General features: G+C 43.5%; 1 protein-coding gene across 4 annotated transcripts in view; it reads left to right on the top strand.

The window, feature by feature from the left end:
- Positions 1 to 17,939, top strand: part of Nf2 (neurofibromin 2) — an 82,688-nt gene that overhangs the window by 23,395 nt on the left and 41,354 nt on the right. For 3 of the 4 annotated variants that reach the window (XM_032917006.1, XM_032917007.1, XM_032917009.1), the window contains exons 2-5: positions 3,681 to 3,806; positions 5,589 to 5,711; positions 8,095 to 8,178; positions 16,650 to 16,718. In XM_032917006.1, the coding sequence (XP_032772897.1) occupies positions 3,681 to 3,806; positions 5,589 to 5,711; positions 8,095 to 8,178; positions 16,650 to 16,718 (402 nt within the window). The remainder of the gene's footprint in view (positions 1 to 3,680; positions 3,807 to 5,588; positions 5,712 to 8,094; positions 8,179 to 16,649; positions 16,719 to 17,939) is intronic. The other variant, XM_032917008.1, reaches the window with a different exon arrangement.

Here is a 17,939-nt window from a genome sequence, read left to right as displayed (position 1 = left end):
CTAGTTAGAGGTGCCTACAGTCTACAGAGACCTTCAGATGACAGTGAGTCATCTGAGCGTCAGCGTAGTGCAGTACCAGACAGAAAAATAATCATGCTCAGCCAAGTCAGCTTGTATCAAGAGAGCCAAGCCTCCCTTCTACAGGAACTTGACAACTCTCTAGACCACCTCTGGCCAACAATTCTTTTTTTTTTTTTTCTTTTCTATTTTTCAGAGCTGGGGACCGAACCCAGGGCCTTGCGCTTGCTAGGCAAGCGCTCTACCACTGAGCTAAATCCCCAACCCCTTTGGCCAACAATTCTTATGTGTGCAGACAGAAATTCACATAAGGAAAATAAAGGAGACCTCATGCATTTGAGAAAGAACGTGTTGAAAAGCATGACCGTTTATAGGGTAACATGTGAAGATTAACCAAACAGAAAACTTGTAGATCTGTTTTGTTTTTATTGTTCTTGTTGTTTTGAGTCTATCTGTATTGTTTCAGTATTGTTCACTTAGTTGTCCAGGTAGGGACAAAAGATTTGGAGATCACAGAACTGGGTCACAGAGTGTGAGACTAGGGGTTTGCCTACCTTGGATCACCATGAGAAGAAGGGCCAATTGGTGGCTCAGTTGCTCAGGCTTACACCAAGGGCAGGAGTTCACAGTGGGTGGGTGCTGAGGCTCATTTTAGTTCTGATAGTCCGTGATCCTCTGCACGATGTCAAAATATAAGTAGGAAAAAATGTAAGTAGGGCATTCTGAATTGTTCTGAGAATTGTTCCTCTTCACTTTATTGCAAGCTCCATGGGGGCAAAGACATTGTCTTTTTGCATTTAACAAAAATAGGTCTGCATTTTTAAAAACAAAGAAGTAGGGGCGCATACAGGATGAGTTAGTACAGTAGTATGTTAAGGTTTGCAGCTCTCCAGGATGCAGTCTCATTCACTGTCCCCTTGGGAGCTCTCCTTACAGTCCTCTCTCTGCTCAGCCTGCTTGTTGGCAGCCCTTTGTGCCAAGACTTGGCCTGGCCATGGCAGTGAGTTACGGTGGATCAGAAGTGATGTCCTGATCCTCTTGGCCCTTGGATATTTAACTTCTTCAAGTTAATGCCTGTCCTTTAGTGGCACATTATCTTGTGGCAAGGTAGGCATTTATAATTTATATACTGTGTCCTGCTTAGAATAGAGACAAGAGGACAGTCAGCATCCTGAAGCTTCCCGTTTTCCAGAATAACTTTTCCTTAGTTAAATCTGCTTGTAGGAATTAAGGCCTTCCAAGGATTTTTTTTTAATGATTTTTATCAAGTCTTTATTATATACACTGTCGCTGTCTTTAGACACACCAGAAGAGGGCATCAGATCCCATTACAGATGGTTGTGAGCCACCATGTAGTTGCTGGGAATTGAACTCAGGACCTCTGGAAGAGCAGTCAGTGCTCTTAACCACTGAGCCATCTCTCCAGCTCCCTTCCAAGGATTAAAGAACCTCTCTGTCCAGTTGTTAAATGGGTGCGTCTATTACCTGGCATTGTAAAAGGGGGAGAGCAGTTGGGATTTAAAATAAAACTAATTTATTTTTTCCTACTCTAAAGATTTATATCATTAAGGTATTCTAGGGACCTCATTATAGTCAGAGAGGGCGTGGGGCTAAGGTTACAGGATAGATAGTATAAGTGCCTTGCTTGGCAAAGGACCAAAGTCAGTAAACCACTTACGTGCCGAGGTCTTGGTGTTCTACCATTTGGGTTGCTGATTCTGGCTGCAAACAGAGAGATGGCCTCTCCTGTTGAGTATCTGCAAAGGACTGTTCATTCACATCTATTAAAATTAGACTGGAACTGGGAGTGTGGCTCAGTAGTAGAATACTTGCCTAAGATGTACAGACCCTGAGTTTGATCCCTAGCACTTGGGGTGGGATGGTAAAGGGGTAGGCAAGATGGCTGGTGGGCAAAGGTGCTTACCATACAAGCTTGTATGTAGAAAGGTGGAAGGAGAAAACCATGTTGTCCTTTGAGCACACAAGCATTGAGGTAAGCCTCTGCTTCCTCACCTTGTTTGTGCTGCTTTAGTTTTGTTTTGTTTTTTTTTAGTTTATTTATTTAATGTATCTGAGTATACTATCTTCAGATGTGAGTTCGCTGTCCTCAGACACACCAGAAGAGGGCATCAGATCTCATTACAGATGGTTGTGAGCCACCATGTGGTTGCTGGGAATTGAACTCAGGACCTCTGGAAGAGCAGTCAGTGCTCTTAACCACTGAGCCACTTCATGCTTCTAACTTTGTTTCTCTCTGTCTCTGTCTCTGTCTGCCCCCCCACCCCCACCCCCACCCCCCCGTGGTATGTGGGTTGGAGAGCAGACTGGGCAGTCAATTCTCATCCTCTATCATGTGGAAGGAGGTGGTCAGACTTGACAGCAAGAGTCCTTATTCAGAGAGCAATTTCGTGCCCCCCTCCATGCTTTAAGCTAGATGCCTACTGGGCCTTGAGTTCCTTTATTAGGCAAATGTGCCACCCCTTACCCCACCCCACTCCACTCCTTCCGTGCTGGGATTACAAGCAAGGGCCACCACAACCAACTCTCCATGAGTGCTGGGATCAAACTCAGGCTCTCATGCTAGTGTGACAAGCTCTTCACTGATTGAGCTATGTCCCCAGTCGGTAGAGGTTTTCTAATGGGGGCGGGAAAGAAGCAGATGCTTCTGCCGTCAGATGATTTCATCATTCCTTTACATTTGAATCTTGGTTAGTCATGCATGTGTTTCATATGATCATAACTGTACTCAGGTGTTGTTGAATGTTATCTGATGCATGGGGGTAGTTAGAGTGAGTAACCAACAAACAGTGGCTAAGTGATATAGGAAAAACTAGTTTACGTGAAGCCACTAGGTGGCAACACTCACTCAGCTGCCCTGCGTCCTCTTACCTACGAAGATGTTTGAGCTTGTTTTTTCCAGCTTCACCCTTGAGTAGCAAAGAAAAGGTTTAGCAGCGATTCTTCAAGTCCTTTTGAAAGTGAGGCTATGGAGTAGACATACCGTAGTATATTTGTGTCTTTTCATTGTGTGGGTTTGAACACTGAATGTTTAGAATTTTTCTTTGTGACATGAGCAACTGCTTGGGTCAAATGAAGCATCCTGATAGAGACCTGCAGTTGGCCTATGAGTCTCTCATCTCATGTTCTTCTGTTCTACAATGTGTGACTTTGTCACAGTTTCCACATATTTAATTTTTTTCTTAGTAATACTAGTTTTTCAAGTTAAAAAAATACTTAACCTTTTATCAAAAGACAGAGTCACGATTTAAACAAAAATCAGCAAAATAAATAAATAAATAAATAAATCTCAAGGGAGTTAGTGTCTCACAAACTCACCATCTTCCTGGGCTAATTTGGGAGGCTCGCCTCTCCTAAATGAGGCTGCTTATTTACCAGGTTTCCTGAATTAGCAGCTCCAGGGATATTGAGATCTTATGGAACTGTCCAAGGAGATATTGTGTGTGCTCCGCTGCAATTAAGCCATTAAGCTCTAATTAGTATTTTCCCACTCATGGTTTTGTGTGGGAAGCATTAAAATTATTTGGGAATTTAGTGTTCATCAGCCATTTTGGTGACAGGAGAGTACTGAGAACAGTTGTGTGTGTGAGCTGTTTATGATTTTTGCTCACAGCATCCTTCCCTGTTGCTTTGCTCTGTTGCAGATGAAGTGGAAAGGGAAGGACCTGTTTGATTTGGTGTGCCGGACGCTGGGGCTTCGGGAGACCTGGTTCTTTGGACTGCAGTATACAATCAAGGACACGGTGGCCTGGCTCAAAATGGACAAGAAGGTTGGGCTAGGTCTCGGGGAGGCCAGTGGGGGAGGCTTGTACTTTCTGGTTGTCTGTTTGTTTGTTTTTTCCTGAGCATGCACTTACCTCATTGTTGAGGTGTGACAAGGACATGGCAAAAAAAGGAACAATTTTTTTTTTTGGAACAATTTTTTAAATGAAGTCATGTATGTAGAAAACATGTCCTATGGGTCTGTCTGTCCTCCACAGCCTCGGGTATTGAACCACCAGTTAGGTTTTATGGATGACATTACCACTGTCTTTGTACTTTAAAACAACGACAGCAACTTATGTCTGAGGGACATTTTCCTAGGGCTCTTATTCTTTCCAGTTGGTTTTTGTTTTTTAACAAGTCTTTGAGAACATCAGGATCCTACTGACTTACCCATTAATAAGGAATAAAGAGCCCGAGATGAAGGGGCAATGATCTTCCTCCTCAGAATTCTCTGCGGCTTCTTAAGTATGAAATCTAGGTTTCTAGCAAACTGAAGGTGATTTGGGATGGATATGACTTAAGGAAGCTGCCCTTTAAGGGGTTCATATCCTCACACAGAGACATGCCCATCCATTTTCCTGGCCACCCAACAGTGAAGACTGCTGGAGAACAGGGCCTGAGGACCCCTGATTCCCACAGTCAGTTCATGTCTAACTCTGACCCTAAATGTTACTGCTATCAGTGTTACCCCAAAGTTATCCACTTCATGATATGATGACCAACAAAAGTCTCTTGTCTTACTAGTATTAAGTGAGGTATTCAGATTGTGTCCACAGCATATGTGTGGTGAACTCCTTCACGCTTAGAACTCCTGTTGGTTGTCGGTTTCAGATTGTCACGCCAGGACAAGAAACTCAGTGCCACAAAGAGCCAGTGTCTAGGAGGGCAACCTCGATTAGGTCTATTTTAAATCCCTTGGGGACTGCCACTGAAATTTGGGCAGGCACGTGGGGAGTTATATATCAACGACGGGAAAGCTTTCTGTATCTTTTTATGATTCTCAGCAAAGTGAATTTTAAATCATACCTGAGTGTTAGCCAAATGGATATTAGATGGGGGCATCAGGAGTCATAGAACCTGATGCTCAAAGGAAATGAATTATGACACATGTTCATGGAGCCTGGCTGCATGTTTATGTCCTGAAATGAAATTCGCTCTGGAGACCAGATGGTCCAAGCTTTTCAGGGGGTGGGTGGGATTGTTAGAAGATTAAAGGCGGGCGGACGGTGGTTTACTTACTGCACTGCAAGCATTTTGTGGACATCTCTGGAAGATTCCAGGAACAAAGCGTTGTGGTGATGGATATGTTTCACTCCTAGTATTCATAACATGTAAATGATCTCACAGAAACCTAGTTTACTGTGTTTAAGCTGTATTCCAGTGGAACCTATTAGAGTGGGCAGTAAGAAAAAAAGAATAAAGGAAGATGATGTTGTTTCTGATTTTTTTTTTAAATCTTCAGTCTTCCATAAATGATAATGCCCAAGATCTTTGAGTTATGGTTTCTAGTTTGTAACTATTTTCTGTGGTTTTGAGAATCCTGGTGCTGTCACTGCAGCTCCGCTCACCCGGTGAGTTATTGATTGATTTGGTTCAGAACCCCCTATGTGAAGTAGATATTGTATCCTGCTACGGTTGGCTCTGTGAATGCTTCCAACTGTAGAAACACAGCCTTTAGGAATGTCACAGGGGAAGGGATTTTCTGCCTTCCCTGCAAAGCATGCTTTGAAGGCAGTACATGAAGAAGAGAGCCAGCACAGCATGTCTTTTGCTCTGCGATTCTGCAGGTGTTGGATCACGATGTTTCGAAGGAAGAACCAGTTACCTTTCATTTCCTGGCCAAATTTTATCCTGAAAATGCTGAGGAGGAGCTAGTCCAGGAGATCACGCAGCACTTATTTTTCTTACAGGTACACTAGCCGTGCTATCTCCCCTCCCTCCCTCCATTCCAAGAGGACCAGTCCAGGTATGGTTTCAGAAGCAGACCAGGGTAACCCCTTGGAGTTAACCACAAACACTTCCACACGGCAGAAAATGTTCTGCCTCCAAATAGTCCTTTGGTTCAGTAATGGAAAAAAATCTTCAGAGTAGAACTGGCCGAGCAATGAGGATTGGTGTCAGATGAAATCGCCGAGGTGTGATGATGAAGAATAGACAGAGACCCAGGATAAATCCTCCGTGAAGACGGACTCCTATTTCTTCTAGCTAACTTCAAAGTTCTCTGACATTATAAAGAAAAGCCCAGGTGCTTAGCAAGAGTTCCTTTAAAGTTCAGGATCTGGGTCATAGAGGCAGGGCTTCTGAATAGCAGTGCCTCTCGGTCTGTCCCACATCTAAGGTGTTTCATTCAGCCTGCTCTGCTACTCTGGGTATGTGCTTCCTTTCCTCCTGTGCTGGAGTGCCAGCCGCTAAAGACAGGCTCCCTGAAATGCACTCGGTATTCTTCAGCTATGGTTGAGCTTCATGGCTGGCTGTAGTGACTGGCATGCTGCGCATGTGCCTTAAGATGCCCACTGTCCCGGATGTCGAGGATTGTAACAGGCCATTAATTACATTGATTCCCCAGAAGTCCGTCTGTGATCTTTTTTTTTTTTTTTTTTTTTTTTTTTTTTTTTGGTTCTTTTTTTTCGGAGCTGGGGACCGAACCCAGGGCCTTGCGCTTCCTAGGCAAGCGCTGAACCACTGAGCCAAATCCCCAACCCCCCGTCTGTGATCTTTTACACAGTCTTTGTACTCTGGAATCTCTGTGTACTGTGCTCATGATACAGCATGTGAAATGTAATATTACCCTCCAAATAATGATGTTTAGTTGGAGAAGAGAATCTCACTACACTGCCAAGGCTGGCCTTGAGCTTACGATCCTTTTCCCTCAGCTTCCCAAATGCAGGGATTATAATATGTGCCCCCATGCCTGGTCAAATAGTTTCTTTCACCAAAGAGATCTGTGTGTGTGTTTTAGGTTAAAAGGTAGCCCTTTCAGATTGTTTTTGTGTTATGGTTGCTTTTTTATCTCTTTGTAAAGAAACTAGGAGATTTGAAGGTTTCACTGCTTCAGAACAGCTTGGCTTTCATTTTTTCTTGGCTTTAAAGCCTGGGGAAAATTGTATGTGTGACTGAAGCCACATAAAGATCCTTTGGGGGTTGGGCTGTAGCTCTTGATAAAACGCTTTCCTTGTATTCATGAAGCCTTGGGTTCCAACCCCAGCACTGTATAAGCAGAACATAGTGTGCTTTTGTAGTCCACAGGAGAGTCAGACGTTCAGGGTCATCTTCTGTTATACAGAGACCTCAAGACAAGCTTAAGCTACATGAGACCAGACTACCTTAGTGTTATAAAAATGGCTTTCTTGTGAGTACTTGAGGCAGCACCTGTCCCTCTTGTGACTTTGACTTGATTTTCCTTCAGATTGAAATGTTAGATTGTTTTTGTGACTAAGCAAGGCAACATTTACTACTGTGAATCTGAAAAGACGGTTGGCTTTGTTGGTGTACCCCTACTTCATGCGGCCTTCTTGTCCTTGTGTCTGGAACAATACACACTGCACCACTGTAAGAAATTAGTTGTAATGAGATATGTTAATTCAACATTATGGCTTAGGAATTATATTTCCTGAGCCTCATGTGTACTTAAAAGTTGAATCGATCAAATTTTATTGCTTCCTTTTTCCTTAGAGCAGCACATTGGAAGTGATGACTTTTTTCTACAGTCATAATTTAGTGGCCTTGGTGACTTTTGTCTTGTATGAAGATTTGAAAGTACATTCTATCTCCTGCAGTACTGTGAGTGCGTGCACAGGGGCCAACACTGATAAAGTGCAGTGACCCGCAGCTCTTGTCATAGCCACCTTGTCAGTCTCTGCTGTAATCAAACAGATCTTTTTGGGGGGGATCTGGGGGGGAGGTTTTTGTTGTTGTTATTGTTGTTTGTTTGGTTGGTTTGGTTTGGTTTTTTGAGACAATGTTTCTTTGTGTAGCCCTGGCTGGCTGGAACTCACTATGAAGACCAGGCTGGCCTTGACCTCAGAGATTCACCTGCCTCTGCCTGTGTCTCCCCAGTACTGGGATCTAACACTAACACTGCCTGGCAAGCAGATCTTACTGACTTTTGTGCAGCTGTCTTACTGAAAGCTTCTTAGTGGCTGAACTCTCAACTGGTCTGCAACATTAAAATAAAGTTCCCTTTGTCAGGAAATCATTAACAGACTGTTTTGGCAGCCCTCATTTAGAATACCCTGCAGCCATCTGCTGTCGTCCACACATGCCATTGCCTATCTCCCTCATTTCCCCTTTCAGGTGAAGAAGCAGATTTTGGATGAAAAGGTCTATTGCCCTCCCGAGGCGTCCGTGCTCTTGGCGTCATATGCTGTCCAGGCCAAGGTGGGTGCAAAGACATGTGCTCTTCCTCTTCAATATTAACTCCACAGGATGGATACAGTCTTCCATAGCTTTGAATTTGGGGAACTTAAGAACGACTTGCCTCCAAAAATGAGATGCCATGAGACTTGGCCATCTATTGTTGCTGCCTCCGTGTCTGTATATTTTGTATATGTGCATATGTGTTGTGTACTATGTGACAAGCATATCATTCTAACGACTTACAGTTCATTCTAAGTGAATTCATTTAAAAAGATGGATTTTCTGTGTAATCTCATTGTGCACATGTGGCTCATTAAATTCATCACATCAGCTTCATTCTATTAGTCAGGAAAAGTGAATTTATGGTCTCTAATTATGATCAAATGAGGCCTTTAGGTCAGAAAGACCCAGATCCTCCATCCAAACTCATCTTTCCAGAGACTATGTTCTTAGAAACCACACTCCTGGGGAGGTCCTGGTGGGCATGTTTTGTGCGTGTGGCTAAATACTGCAGGAGCTGGGCCTGCTGAGCCTGCTGGGCCAGTGACGCTGTCTTATTAGCCTAAAATCATTCATTTTTGCATAGACAGCAGACCAGGAGTTGTGGGAGAGGAGCATCTTTGAGTATTGGGTTTTCGTACCATCTTATAAGGTCAGATAGAGTTTGAGCAAGAGTGTTTCATGACCCTTGGATTTCCTACCTCAATCACATTTTTAATGCAACTTCAGATCAAAGCTAGGAATGACTTGCTTGTCATTTGACTTGGGAAATGGGTTTTGAAATGTGTATGCTGGTCAGGCCAGTAGAAGCACAGTGAGTTTAATCATGTGATGACTCATTAGTCTGCTGAGTAGTCACAGGGATGGAACATGGGGCTTGTTAGCTGTCAGACTCAGGCACTGGAGCAACTCCTGCCCTTGGTGATTCTCCAAGGTCATTGGTACCTTCACAGGGAAAGCTAGAGGCAGAATCTATGGCTTTAGAATAGTATTTTATGCCTCCCTTGAAAAAGGAGTAATTGAGAAAACAGAAAATGGGCAGTGGTTCAAGTACAGCATATGCTCCTTTTATGTTTTGATCAAGAATATTAGTAAAAGGACAGAGGCGTCCTTTCAGTCCTGGTGGTGACGAAGCAGTCATCCTCTTTTTTGTTAGATCCATGTACATGCCCCAGAGTTGACCCCTTCCTGCATGCTTTCTCCTGGCTGACTCAAACTCTCAAGGGTACTACTATCTCAGTCTCAAAGGTTTTGGGTCACCAATTCAAAGGCCACCTGTGTGGGGGCAGAAGGGTGTAGATCATTTTTCAAGGAACCAGCAGATGTTTGCTCGAACAGATTTCACTGTAGGAAAGCCCTACTTATTTGGCTTCTGCCAATTTAGAGATGAAAGTGATTCACAGACAACATATGTGGTTCATATGGAGGCGGGTGCTCTATTTTTTCCGGTGTCAAATTTAGGAGTCTTACAAATAAAGGTAATCTATCTTTTAAAGTCTGTATCTGGGCTGGGTGTGATAGTGCACACCTTTAATACTAAGCAGACGTCTAGTCAGGTCCCCGTGAGCTGCAGATAAAGACCCTGTTTGCATTCGGGAAGCCAGGGCTTACTGTAACTGTTACCAGTTTCTCTTGGACTTCTGCTTAATAGTAGGAAGGTCTTTAGGGTAGGCAACCTCTTTGTTTAACAAAGTTCAACAGACTATTTCAGAAGATACTCTGTGTGGTATTTTCTGGAAGCCAAGGGTTGTACAAGCTTGTTTTCCTGGTGACAAGATTAAAGGTTAGAAGAGATGACTGATTTTTTTTTTCAGAGTCACAGTCCTTTTACTTTATTTCTGTATATAAGTCTATGTATGGGAATGTGCATAAGTATGTGTGTGGAAGGTGCAGACTACTTTTTGTTTGGTTTTGTTTTCCTGGCAGGGGACTGAACCCAAAGCCTTACACATGTGAAGCAAGTGCTTTACCTGCCTCTTCATGAAGAGAGAAGCAGACTGGACTGGAGGGAGGGTAGAGCCAGGCTGGAAACCTAGGTGTCTGGGCTGCCTGACCCAGCACTGTGCTCCTGCCCCTCGCTGTCTAGTGAGGTGTGTGGGGATCAGGCATTAACTTTCACTAAATTCTAGTTTTGTTTACAAGATAAAAGAACTTTTTCTGAACTTCAGTGAGCCATACTGTCTTCTTCTCTTATGTACAGTTTATTTTCTGCCCAACCCTTTTGAAACAGAAACTGTAGAAATATGGAGGGGAAATGGGATTGAACTCATTAACACATGGAATGTAATTAATGCAAATGCATTCATTACAGGATTTCAGCTGTTGAAATGATAAAGACACACTTAACTCCAAACCATAAAGAAACCATTAACTTCAAGGTGTAAATATAAATAAATTTAATCACTGGTTCAGTTAACAAGAACCACATGTCTTGGTTCAAGTTTGAATTATGCTAGAATCAAAAGGATGGACGAATCACATGATAAGTGAATCAATCTTGCAATTTTTAAGCCACCTGTTGGATCTTATATAAACAATTTAGTGTTTCAAATGTGTGTTCCTTTCTTTCTGAAATATGTTGTTACTGAAAATTACTAGAAGACAATAGGATAGTATTTATGAGTCTTGCTGCTGCCTGTGGACTCTTAACATTCAGAAGGAAGGAAAGAAGAGTGGAAGATAGAGTTGGAGGTGGCCCAGCAGTTAAAAGTGCTCACTGTTCTTGACTCGGACCTGTTTGCCTCTCAGCATCTGCAGCTCACAGCTGCCTGTAACCCCAGTGCTCTTTTCTCTCTCTGAGGAAGGGTTCCTGCATGCAGATGGCACACATATACTCACTCACAAAGGCTCACACATGCACATAAATTAAAAACAAAGGAATCTGGCCAGGCATCGTGGTGCATGTCTTTAATCCCACCACTTAGGAAACAGAGATGGGAGTCACTCTCAGAGTTCTAAGGCTAGCCTGATCCACTTACCCAGTTCCATGACAGCCAGGACTGTCTAAAACCAAACAAAAACCAATGGGACGCTAAAGTATCAGGGGCAGTAGCTTTTCAGTTCTGAATATGCAGTTGGGCTAAGAAGCTGAGTGTGTATAGAAGCACAGTGGAGGAGCTGAAGAGGGACCGCTTAGGGAGCGGCTCATGGAAGGCCCTAGCATTAGCTGGTGGATGTGCTGAGCCAGTGAGGGTTCGTGCTTTGACGGAACTTCTGGTGGCTGTGTAATGAACAGGCTGACTGATCAGGCACACACCTTTAATCCTGATACTTAGGAGAAGATGTAGATGGGTCTCTGTGAGTTTAGGCCAGCCTGGTCTACATAGCATATTCTAGGCGAGTCAAGTCTATAGAGTAAGACAAGTCTAGAGACAGCGAGAGCGATATATCTATTAAAAAGTGACTGTTTTAGTCCCTTCAGGTAGTGGTTGGATATGGGAGGGGACTAACTTAAAACTGAAGGGCTAGGCATGGTGGTGCATGCCTTTAATTTTAGCACTTGGGAGGCAGAGGCAGGTGGATCTCTTGAGTTCTAGGCCAGCCTGGTCTACAGAATAAGTTCCAGGACAGCCAGGGCTACACAGAGAAACCCTGTTATGAACACTTCCCACCCCCACCCTCCAAATTGTCTGTTTCATTAGAGTACTTGCCTAGGTAAACCCTGGGTTTTATCCCTAGCAGCTTGTAAATGCAGAGTTGTGGTATATGTGTGTACTCCCAGGCAGGAATATTAGGAGTTCAAAGCCTTCCTCTGTTATATAGCCAGCTTGGGTTGAAGACCAGCTTATATGATATGAGATTCTGTCTCCAAGTCAGGATGCAGACATATCTTTAATCTCAGCATGTGGGAGGCAACCTCCATCTCTCCGAGTTCACTGCATAGTGAATTCCAGGCCAGCCAGAGCTACACAGTGGGACTCTGTCTCTAGAGTTCAGTAAAGTTTGCATATGTAAAATTTTTTTTCGAACGCTACAGAAATGCCCTCTAGAACTGTGTTCCAGTCTAATTTCCAGCAGCAGTATGTAAGAATATTTGCCTTTATTTGCAACAATAGATACAGTCAGTCTTTTAAAGTTTTGCTGACCTGTTTCAAAAAATTGGCTTTAAAAAAAAATACATAGTTTTGCTATGGAACTAAGAATCTCAGGGTTTAACTGGCCGTCTGCTCATTTTTCTTCCTCTGCAATGGTGGTTCATGACTTGCCCCTTTTCTAGGGTGTTTTTGTCTTTTTCTGATTGATTTATAGGAGCTCATCTATAATGATAGCAGCCTTTTGTCTGCTATTAGGTGTCAGGTTTCAGAATGATCTCACCAACCACTGTTGCGCCCTCCTCTGTCACTTTGATGGGTTCGTGTTACAGGTTTAAGTCCTCGATTCCTGTGGAATTATTGACTGTATAGTCGGAATCTTATTTTACATAGATGGATAGAAAGAAAAAAGAAAGAAAACCTATTCAGAACATCTGGTCTGGCTTTTCATTGACTGTACAGAGAGGAGTTTGGTACGAACTTAAGTGATTAGTTCCTAGTAGTTCCTTGGGAGTCTGAGGCAGGAGAATTGCTTGAGCCCAGGAGTCTGAGAGTAGTTTAGACGACATAGGAGTTACCTAACTTTCTGCAGATAGAAAAAAGAAATACTCACAGGGTTGTGCAAATGGTCAGCTTTTGATTTTGTAGTACTGGAGGTCAGACTCCATAAACACTCTGCCACAGCCCCAAAGCAGCAAAGGCAAGCATTAAAGATTGTTTACCCCACAAAAGAATCTTTAAAAAAATGTGATTGTCTATTTATATGTTTATTATTGTGTGTGTGTGCCTCCCATAGCATGCATGTGGAGGTCAGAGGACAACTTACAGGACCCAGTCCTCTCCTCCTCCCCATATGGGTCCTGGGGATTGAACTCAGGTTATCAGACTTGACTTGACAACAGGCACATTTACTTGCTGTGGCATCTCACAGGCCCATGCTGGTTTGTGGGGTTTTTGTTGTTATTGGTTTTTGGTTTGGTTTCTTGGAGACAGGGTTTCTCTGTAGCTCTGGCTGTCCCAGAACTCATTCTGTAGACTAGGCTGGCCTTGAACTCAGAGAGTCACCTCCCTCTGCCTCCTGAATGCTGGGATTAAAGGCATGCACAACCCCCTGGAATTTTTTTTTTTAAATATTTAAAAAGTTACATTTATTTATTTTGTTTGGCAGGATTGGGGGGTGTGATGGGACGCATCTCCTGTACCGAGGCATGGATGTAGAGGTCTGGGGACAACTTTCATGAGTCAGTTCTCTCACTTCACCATGGGTTCCTGGGCTAGACATACAGTTATTAGGCTCGGCAGCGAGCACCTTTAACCACTGAGCGATGTCGCTAACCCAGTGGTCGCATATGGGTGTTTTGCTCGGATACACATCTGTGTACCATGTGCATGCAATGTCCAGGCCAGAAGAGAGCATCGGATGCCCTGGAACTGGAGCCACATACGGTTGTGATCTGCCATGTGAGTGCTGGGAGTAGAACCTGGGCCCTCTGCAAATGCAGCAAGTGCTCTTAGCCACTGAACGTTGTCTGCAGTCTACCCCACCACCCCCAAGAATCTTCTCTTAACTGTCAGTTTCTCAAAGTGATTGACATTTGCTTAGCTTGTTTTAGTTTTAAAAATTGAACATGGGTCTCTTGCATGCTAAGCTACATCACTGATCTACATCCCCAGCCTTCCCCTTCTTGAATTTTTAAAAAATTTAAAATTTTATTTTATGTCCGTTGGTGGTTTGCCTGCATGTGTGTCTGTGTGAGGGTGTCAGATCTTGGAGTTACAGACAGTTGGAGCTGCCGTGTGGGTGCTGGGAATTGAACCCATGTCCTCTGGAAGAACAGTCTGTGCTCTTAGCCATCTCTCCAACACCTCCCACCACTTTGTCCCCTTACTAAATTTAAATTCAAGTGATTTATAAGGGGCAGGGTAAGACCAGGTTTTATGGCCTCTTAAATGTAGGCAATTTAGGGTTGGGTTTTTTGTTGTTGTTTTGTTTTTTAAAGCAGGAATACCAAATGATGACTATAACGTTAAGCACAGTCCCACCCAGCAGCAGAGCTTTGAAACTCCAGCTTTCTAACTGTCAAAGTAAATTCACCTTGATCTAATCAGAAGCTTCTTTTACATAAAAAGATGAGGAATAGTCATTTCCTTCTATGGAGTGGTATAGCTTTCTTTTGTATTTACTGCCACAACACCCGCAGTTTCCCCTTTGTTTTTTAAATAGACATTTAAATAGACATCAAGGTAGCTTTAATGTTGGGAGAGGAGTTGGCTCAGTGAAGAAGCTCTTTGAGCAGACTCTCCACTGCCTCTGCATTGCTCAGATGTAATACATTTGATCAGTGTAGTAGCTGGGAGCTTGGTATAATTTAATAATGGGGGTCGTTAATCTTGCAAGCCTTTGAGCCCTGAATTTACAACTTTAACTTTGCATATCTGCTTACTTTTGCATTAAAATTTGGTTGGTGAGTGTTGAAAGGCTTGCAAATCCAACTAGCATGGCTCTCGGTCATGACCTGTGTAGTCCTCAGTAACACAAGACCGTAGTGCTCATCCTGACTTTCCAGGATCCAGCACCGACTGCCCCAGATGCTTGCCTCGATTCCTTTACTGTTTGATCCTTGCTTTATAGGCGAGGAGCTGTGCTTAAGAGAGGTGCCTTAACTCCAGAGCTTTTTCTCCAGTGCTCTCATTTAAGAAGGAACTTAGACTTGGAAAGATTCAATCTATTTTATTTTATTTTGAGACAGGGTTTCTCTGTGTATCTCTGGATGTCTTGGAACTCAGTCTGTAGACCAGGTTCATCTCGAACTCAGATCCACCTGCTTCTGCCTCCAAAGTGCTGGGATTAAAGGCGTGTGCCACCACCATCTGGCTTTTTTACATTTAAAGAATTATTATTTTGTGTCTATGAATGTTTTGCCATGGTATTTGTGTGTGCACTGTATGCATGCCTGGTGCCCACAGAGGTCAGAATAGGGAGCTGGCTTCCCTAGAGCCACATGGTGGCTTATAACCACGTCCCAGCTACTACACTGATCACATGTATTATTACTTCAGAACAATACAGACATAGTGGAGATTCTGCTGAAAGAGCTTCTTCACTGGACCAGTTCCTCTTCCACCAATAAAGGTACCTCGATGTCTATTTTAAAAACAAAGGGGAGTGATCCTGGTTCAATTCCCAGCACCCACTATGAGGTTCATCACTTCCTCGGCACCAGGCACACATGTGGTGTGTAGATGCTCGTGCATGCAGAACAATCATACACATAAAACATAACTCCAGTTCCAGGGAATCTGATGGACACCAGGCACACACATGGGGCAGAGACATACATGCAGGTGAAAGGCACTTGCTGCCAACCTTACAGCCTAAGCTGGATCCCTGGAACTCACCTGGTGGAAAGAACGAACTGACTCCACGGAAGCACTGTGGCATGCACCACCCCCAAATAAATAATTTAGAAGAGAGCGAAACCATTGACTGCTGACTGATAAGAGATAGGCTTCGTGCTAGGCTCTATTTAGTTTTCTGTCTCTCTTGCCCATTTAGTTTTGTTTTACTTTGAGACAGGGTCTTAACTATATAGCCTGACTAACCGCTAACTCATAGCTGCCTCTGCCTTCCGACGGCTGGGACTAAAGGTGTGCACCACCATGCCTAACCACCCCACAGTTTCTTTTTATATCTGGGGCTGGGGGTTGAACCTAGGACTTTCAGCATGACAGGCAAGTGCTGTCCCACAGAGCCAGATCCCAGCCCATTTAAGTTTGGATGATTCTCTGATCTAAGTTTTCTGGGAAGGAAAGGAATATTGTTTTTAAAACCCAGACAGTAGACAGTAGAGTTGCTGCCCTGGAGGAGCAGTGTAGATCGCTGGCCCCTCTAGTGATCAGCTCTACAGCTCTGGCTCTATCAGGTAACTCTTTATTTTATTTGTTTCTTTGTGCAATAGGAATGGCAGTGTTGATATCAGAGCTTTCCAAAGCAACTTTCAGAGCCTTGAGCAAAAGTTATTAAAAATATTGCTTGCATTATCCTGGTCCCACCTAGCAATTGGCTCCAGTTGCCCGCTACTTAGAGGCGTTGGTTGGCGAGGCTCTTGTCATACTTGGTAATCACAACCTTCACAGATGTGCTTTGTTGTTCCCTTACAAAGCTAATGTTTGGAAGCACTGCTTTCTTTGAGGGTTGGGAAACAGACTACATTTCCATACAAATGTCACATTCCTATTAGCACATCACCCACCCATCCCTTGTGGGATTTTGCAACTCTGCTCATAGATAACCAGCTTTGTATTTTCTTTCAAGGATAACAAACTGGCAAGGTTGAAATCTTGTCATCAGAATTGAATTGCTCTCTGGAACTGGGAGGAGGGTCCAGTCGAATTGAGCCTTGATCAGAAATGACAGTAGTCCTTAGAACCGCAATCACCCACTCTTGCTTTTCTTTCCAGTATGGCGACTATGACCCCTCTGTGCACAAGCGAGGATTTTTAGCCCAAGAGGAATTGCTTCCGAAAAGGGTAAGAAATCAAATTCTCTAGTTGGGGAAAATATAGCATATGTGGCTGAAGGAAAGCCACTGAGGAGTGCTGGAAGTACACAGCAAGCATTTGCAGAAAATTGTGCAGAATCTTGAGAAAGAGTATGGAATCTTAACTAAGCATATCAGACTGTGTGTGTGTGTGTGTGTGTGTGTGTGTGTGTGTGTGTGTGTGTGTGTGTGTGCTGCATTCCTGTGAGTGTGCAGGTGTGTGTGAGTGTGCAGGTGTGTGCTTTTACACATGCAGAGCTACCACTGTCTACCTCTATTGTCCTCTCCTTACTGTCTTGAGACAGGGTCTCTTGCCTGGAAGCTCTCATCAGCCTAGGCTGGCCAGCCAGTGACCTTTCAAGATCTGCCTGTCTATCCTGAAGTGCTGTGGTTACAGGCATGTGTACAGGCATGCCTGAGCTTTTTTTTCAATGTTTTTATTTATTCTTTGAGAATATATATTATATTCATATTATATATAATATATAATTAATTTATAATATATGTTTTTAAAAACATTTTTTTTGAGACAGGGTTTCTTCATGTAACCCAAGCTGTCCTGGAACTTACTCCATAGACCAAGCTGGCCTTGAGCTCACAAAGATCCGCCTCCCTCTGCCTCTTAGGTGCTGGAATTAAAGGTGTGCACCACTACTGCCACTACACAGCTTCTTTGGTCATAATCTTTCTCCTCCCCCAACTTCTCTCAGGTCCTCCCCTATCTCCTTACCTACCTAACTTCATGTTCTTTCTCTTAAATAACAACAACAAAAATAGTGGATCCCCCCCCCCTTTTTTTTTTTTTTTTTTTTTTTTTTGGCCACCTACTTCTGAGTGTACTGCCTGTGCTTCTGAGTGTACTGCCTGTGCTTCTGAGTGTACTGCCTGTGCTTCTGACTGTACTTCCTGTGCTTCTGCGTGTATGTACTGCCTGTGCTTCTGAGTGTACTGCCTGTGCTTCTGAGTGTACTGCCTGTGCTTCTGAGTGTACTGCCTGTGCTTCTGAGTGTACTGCCTGTGCTTCTGAGTGTATGTACTGCCTGTGCTTCTGAGTGTACTGCCTGTGCTTCTGAGTGTACTGCCTGTGCTTCTGAGTGTACTGCCTGTGGTGTGGTTGATACACACAGTGGTCATTCCACTTGAAAAAGTTCGATTTTTCCTCTCCCAAGAGCTATCAATTCCTAATAGCTTCTTCATGTGTCTCAGTACT

This window comes from Rattus rattus, chromosome 11 (assembly GCF_011064425.1).
Source record: "Rattus rattus isolate New Zealand chromosome 11, Rrattus_CSIRO_v1, whole genome shotgun sequence".
NCBI lineage: Eukaryota > Metazoa > Chordata > Mammalia > Rodentia > Muridae > Rattus > Rattus rattus.
Note: the sequence above shows the minus strand (reverse complement) of the source record. Positions and strands in the feature narration are given on the sequence as shown.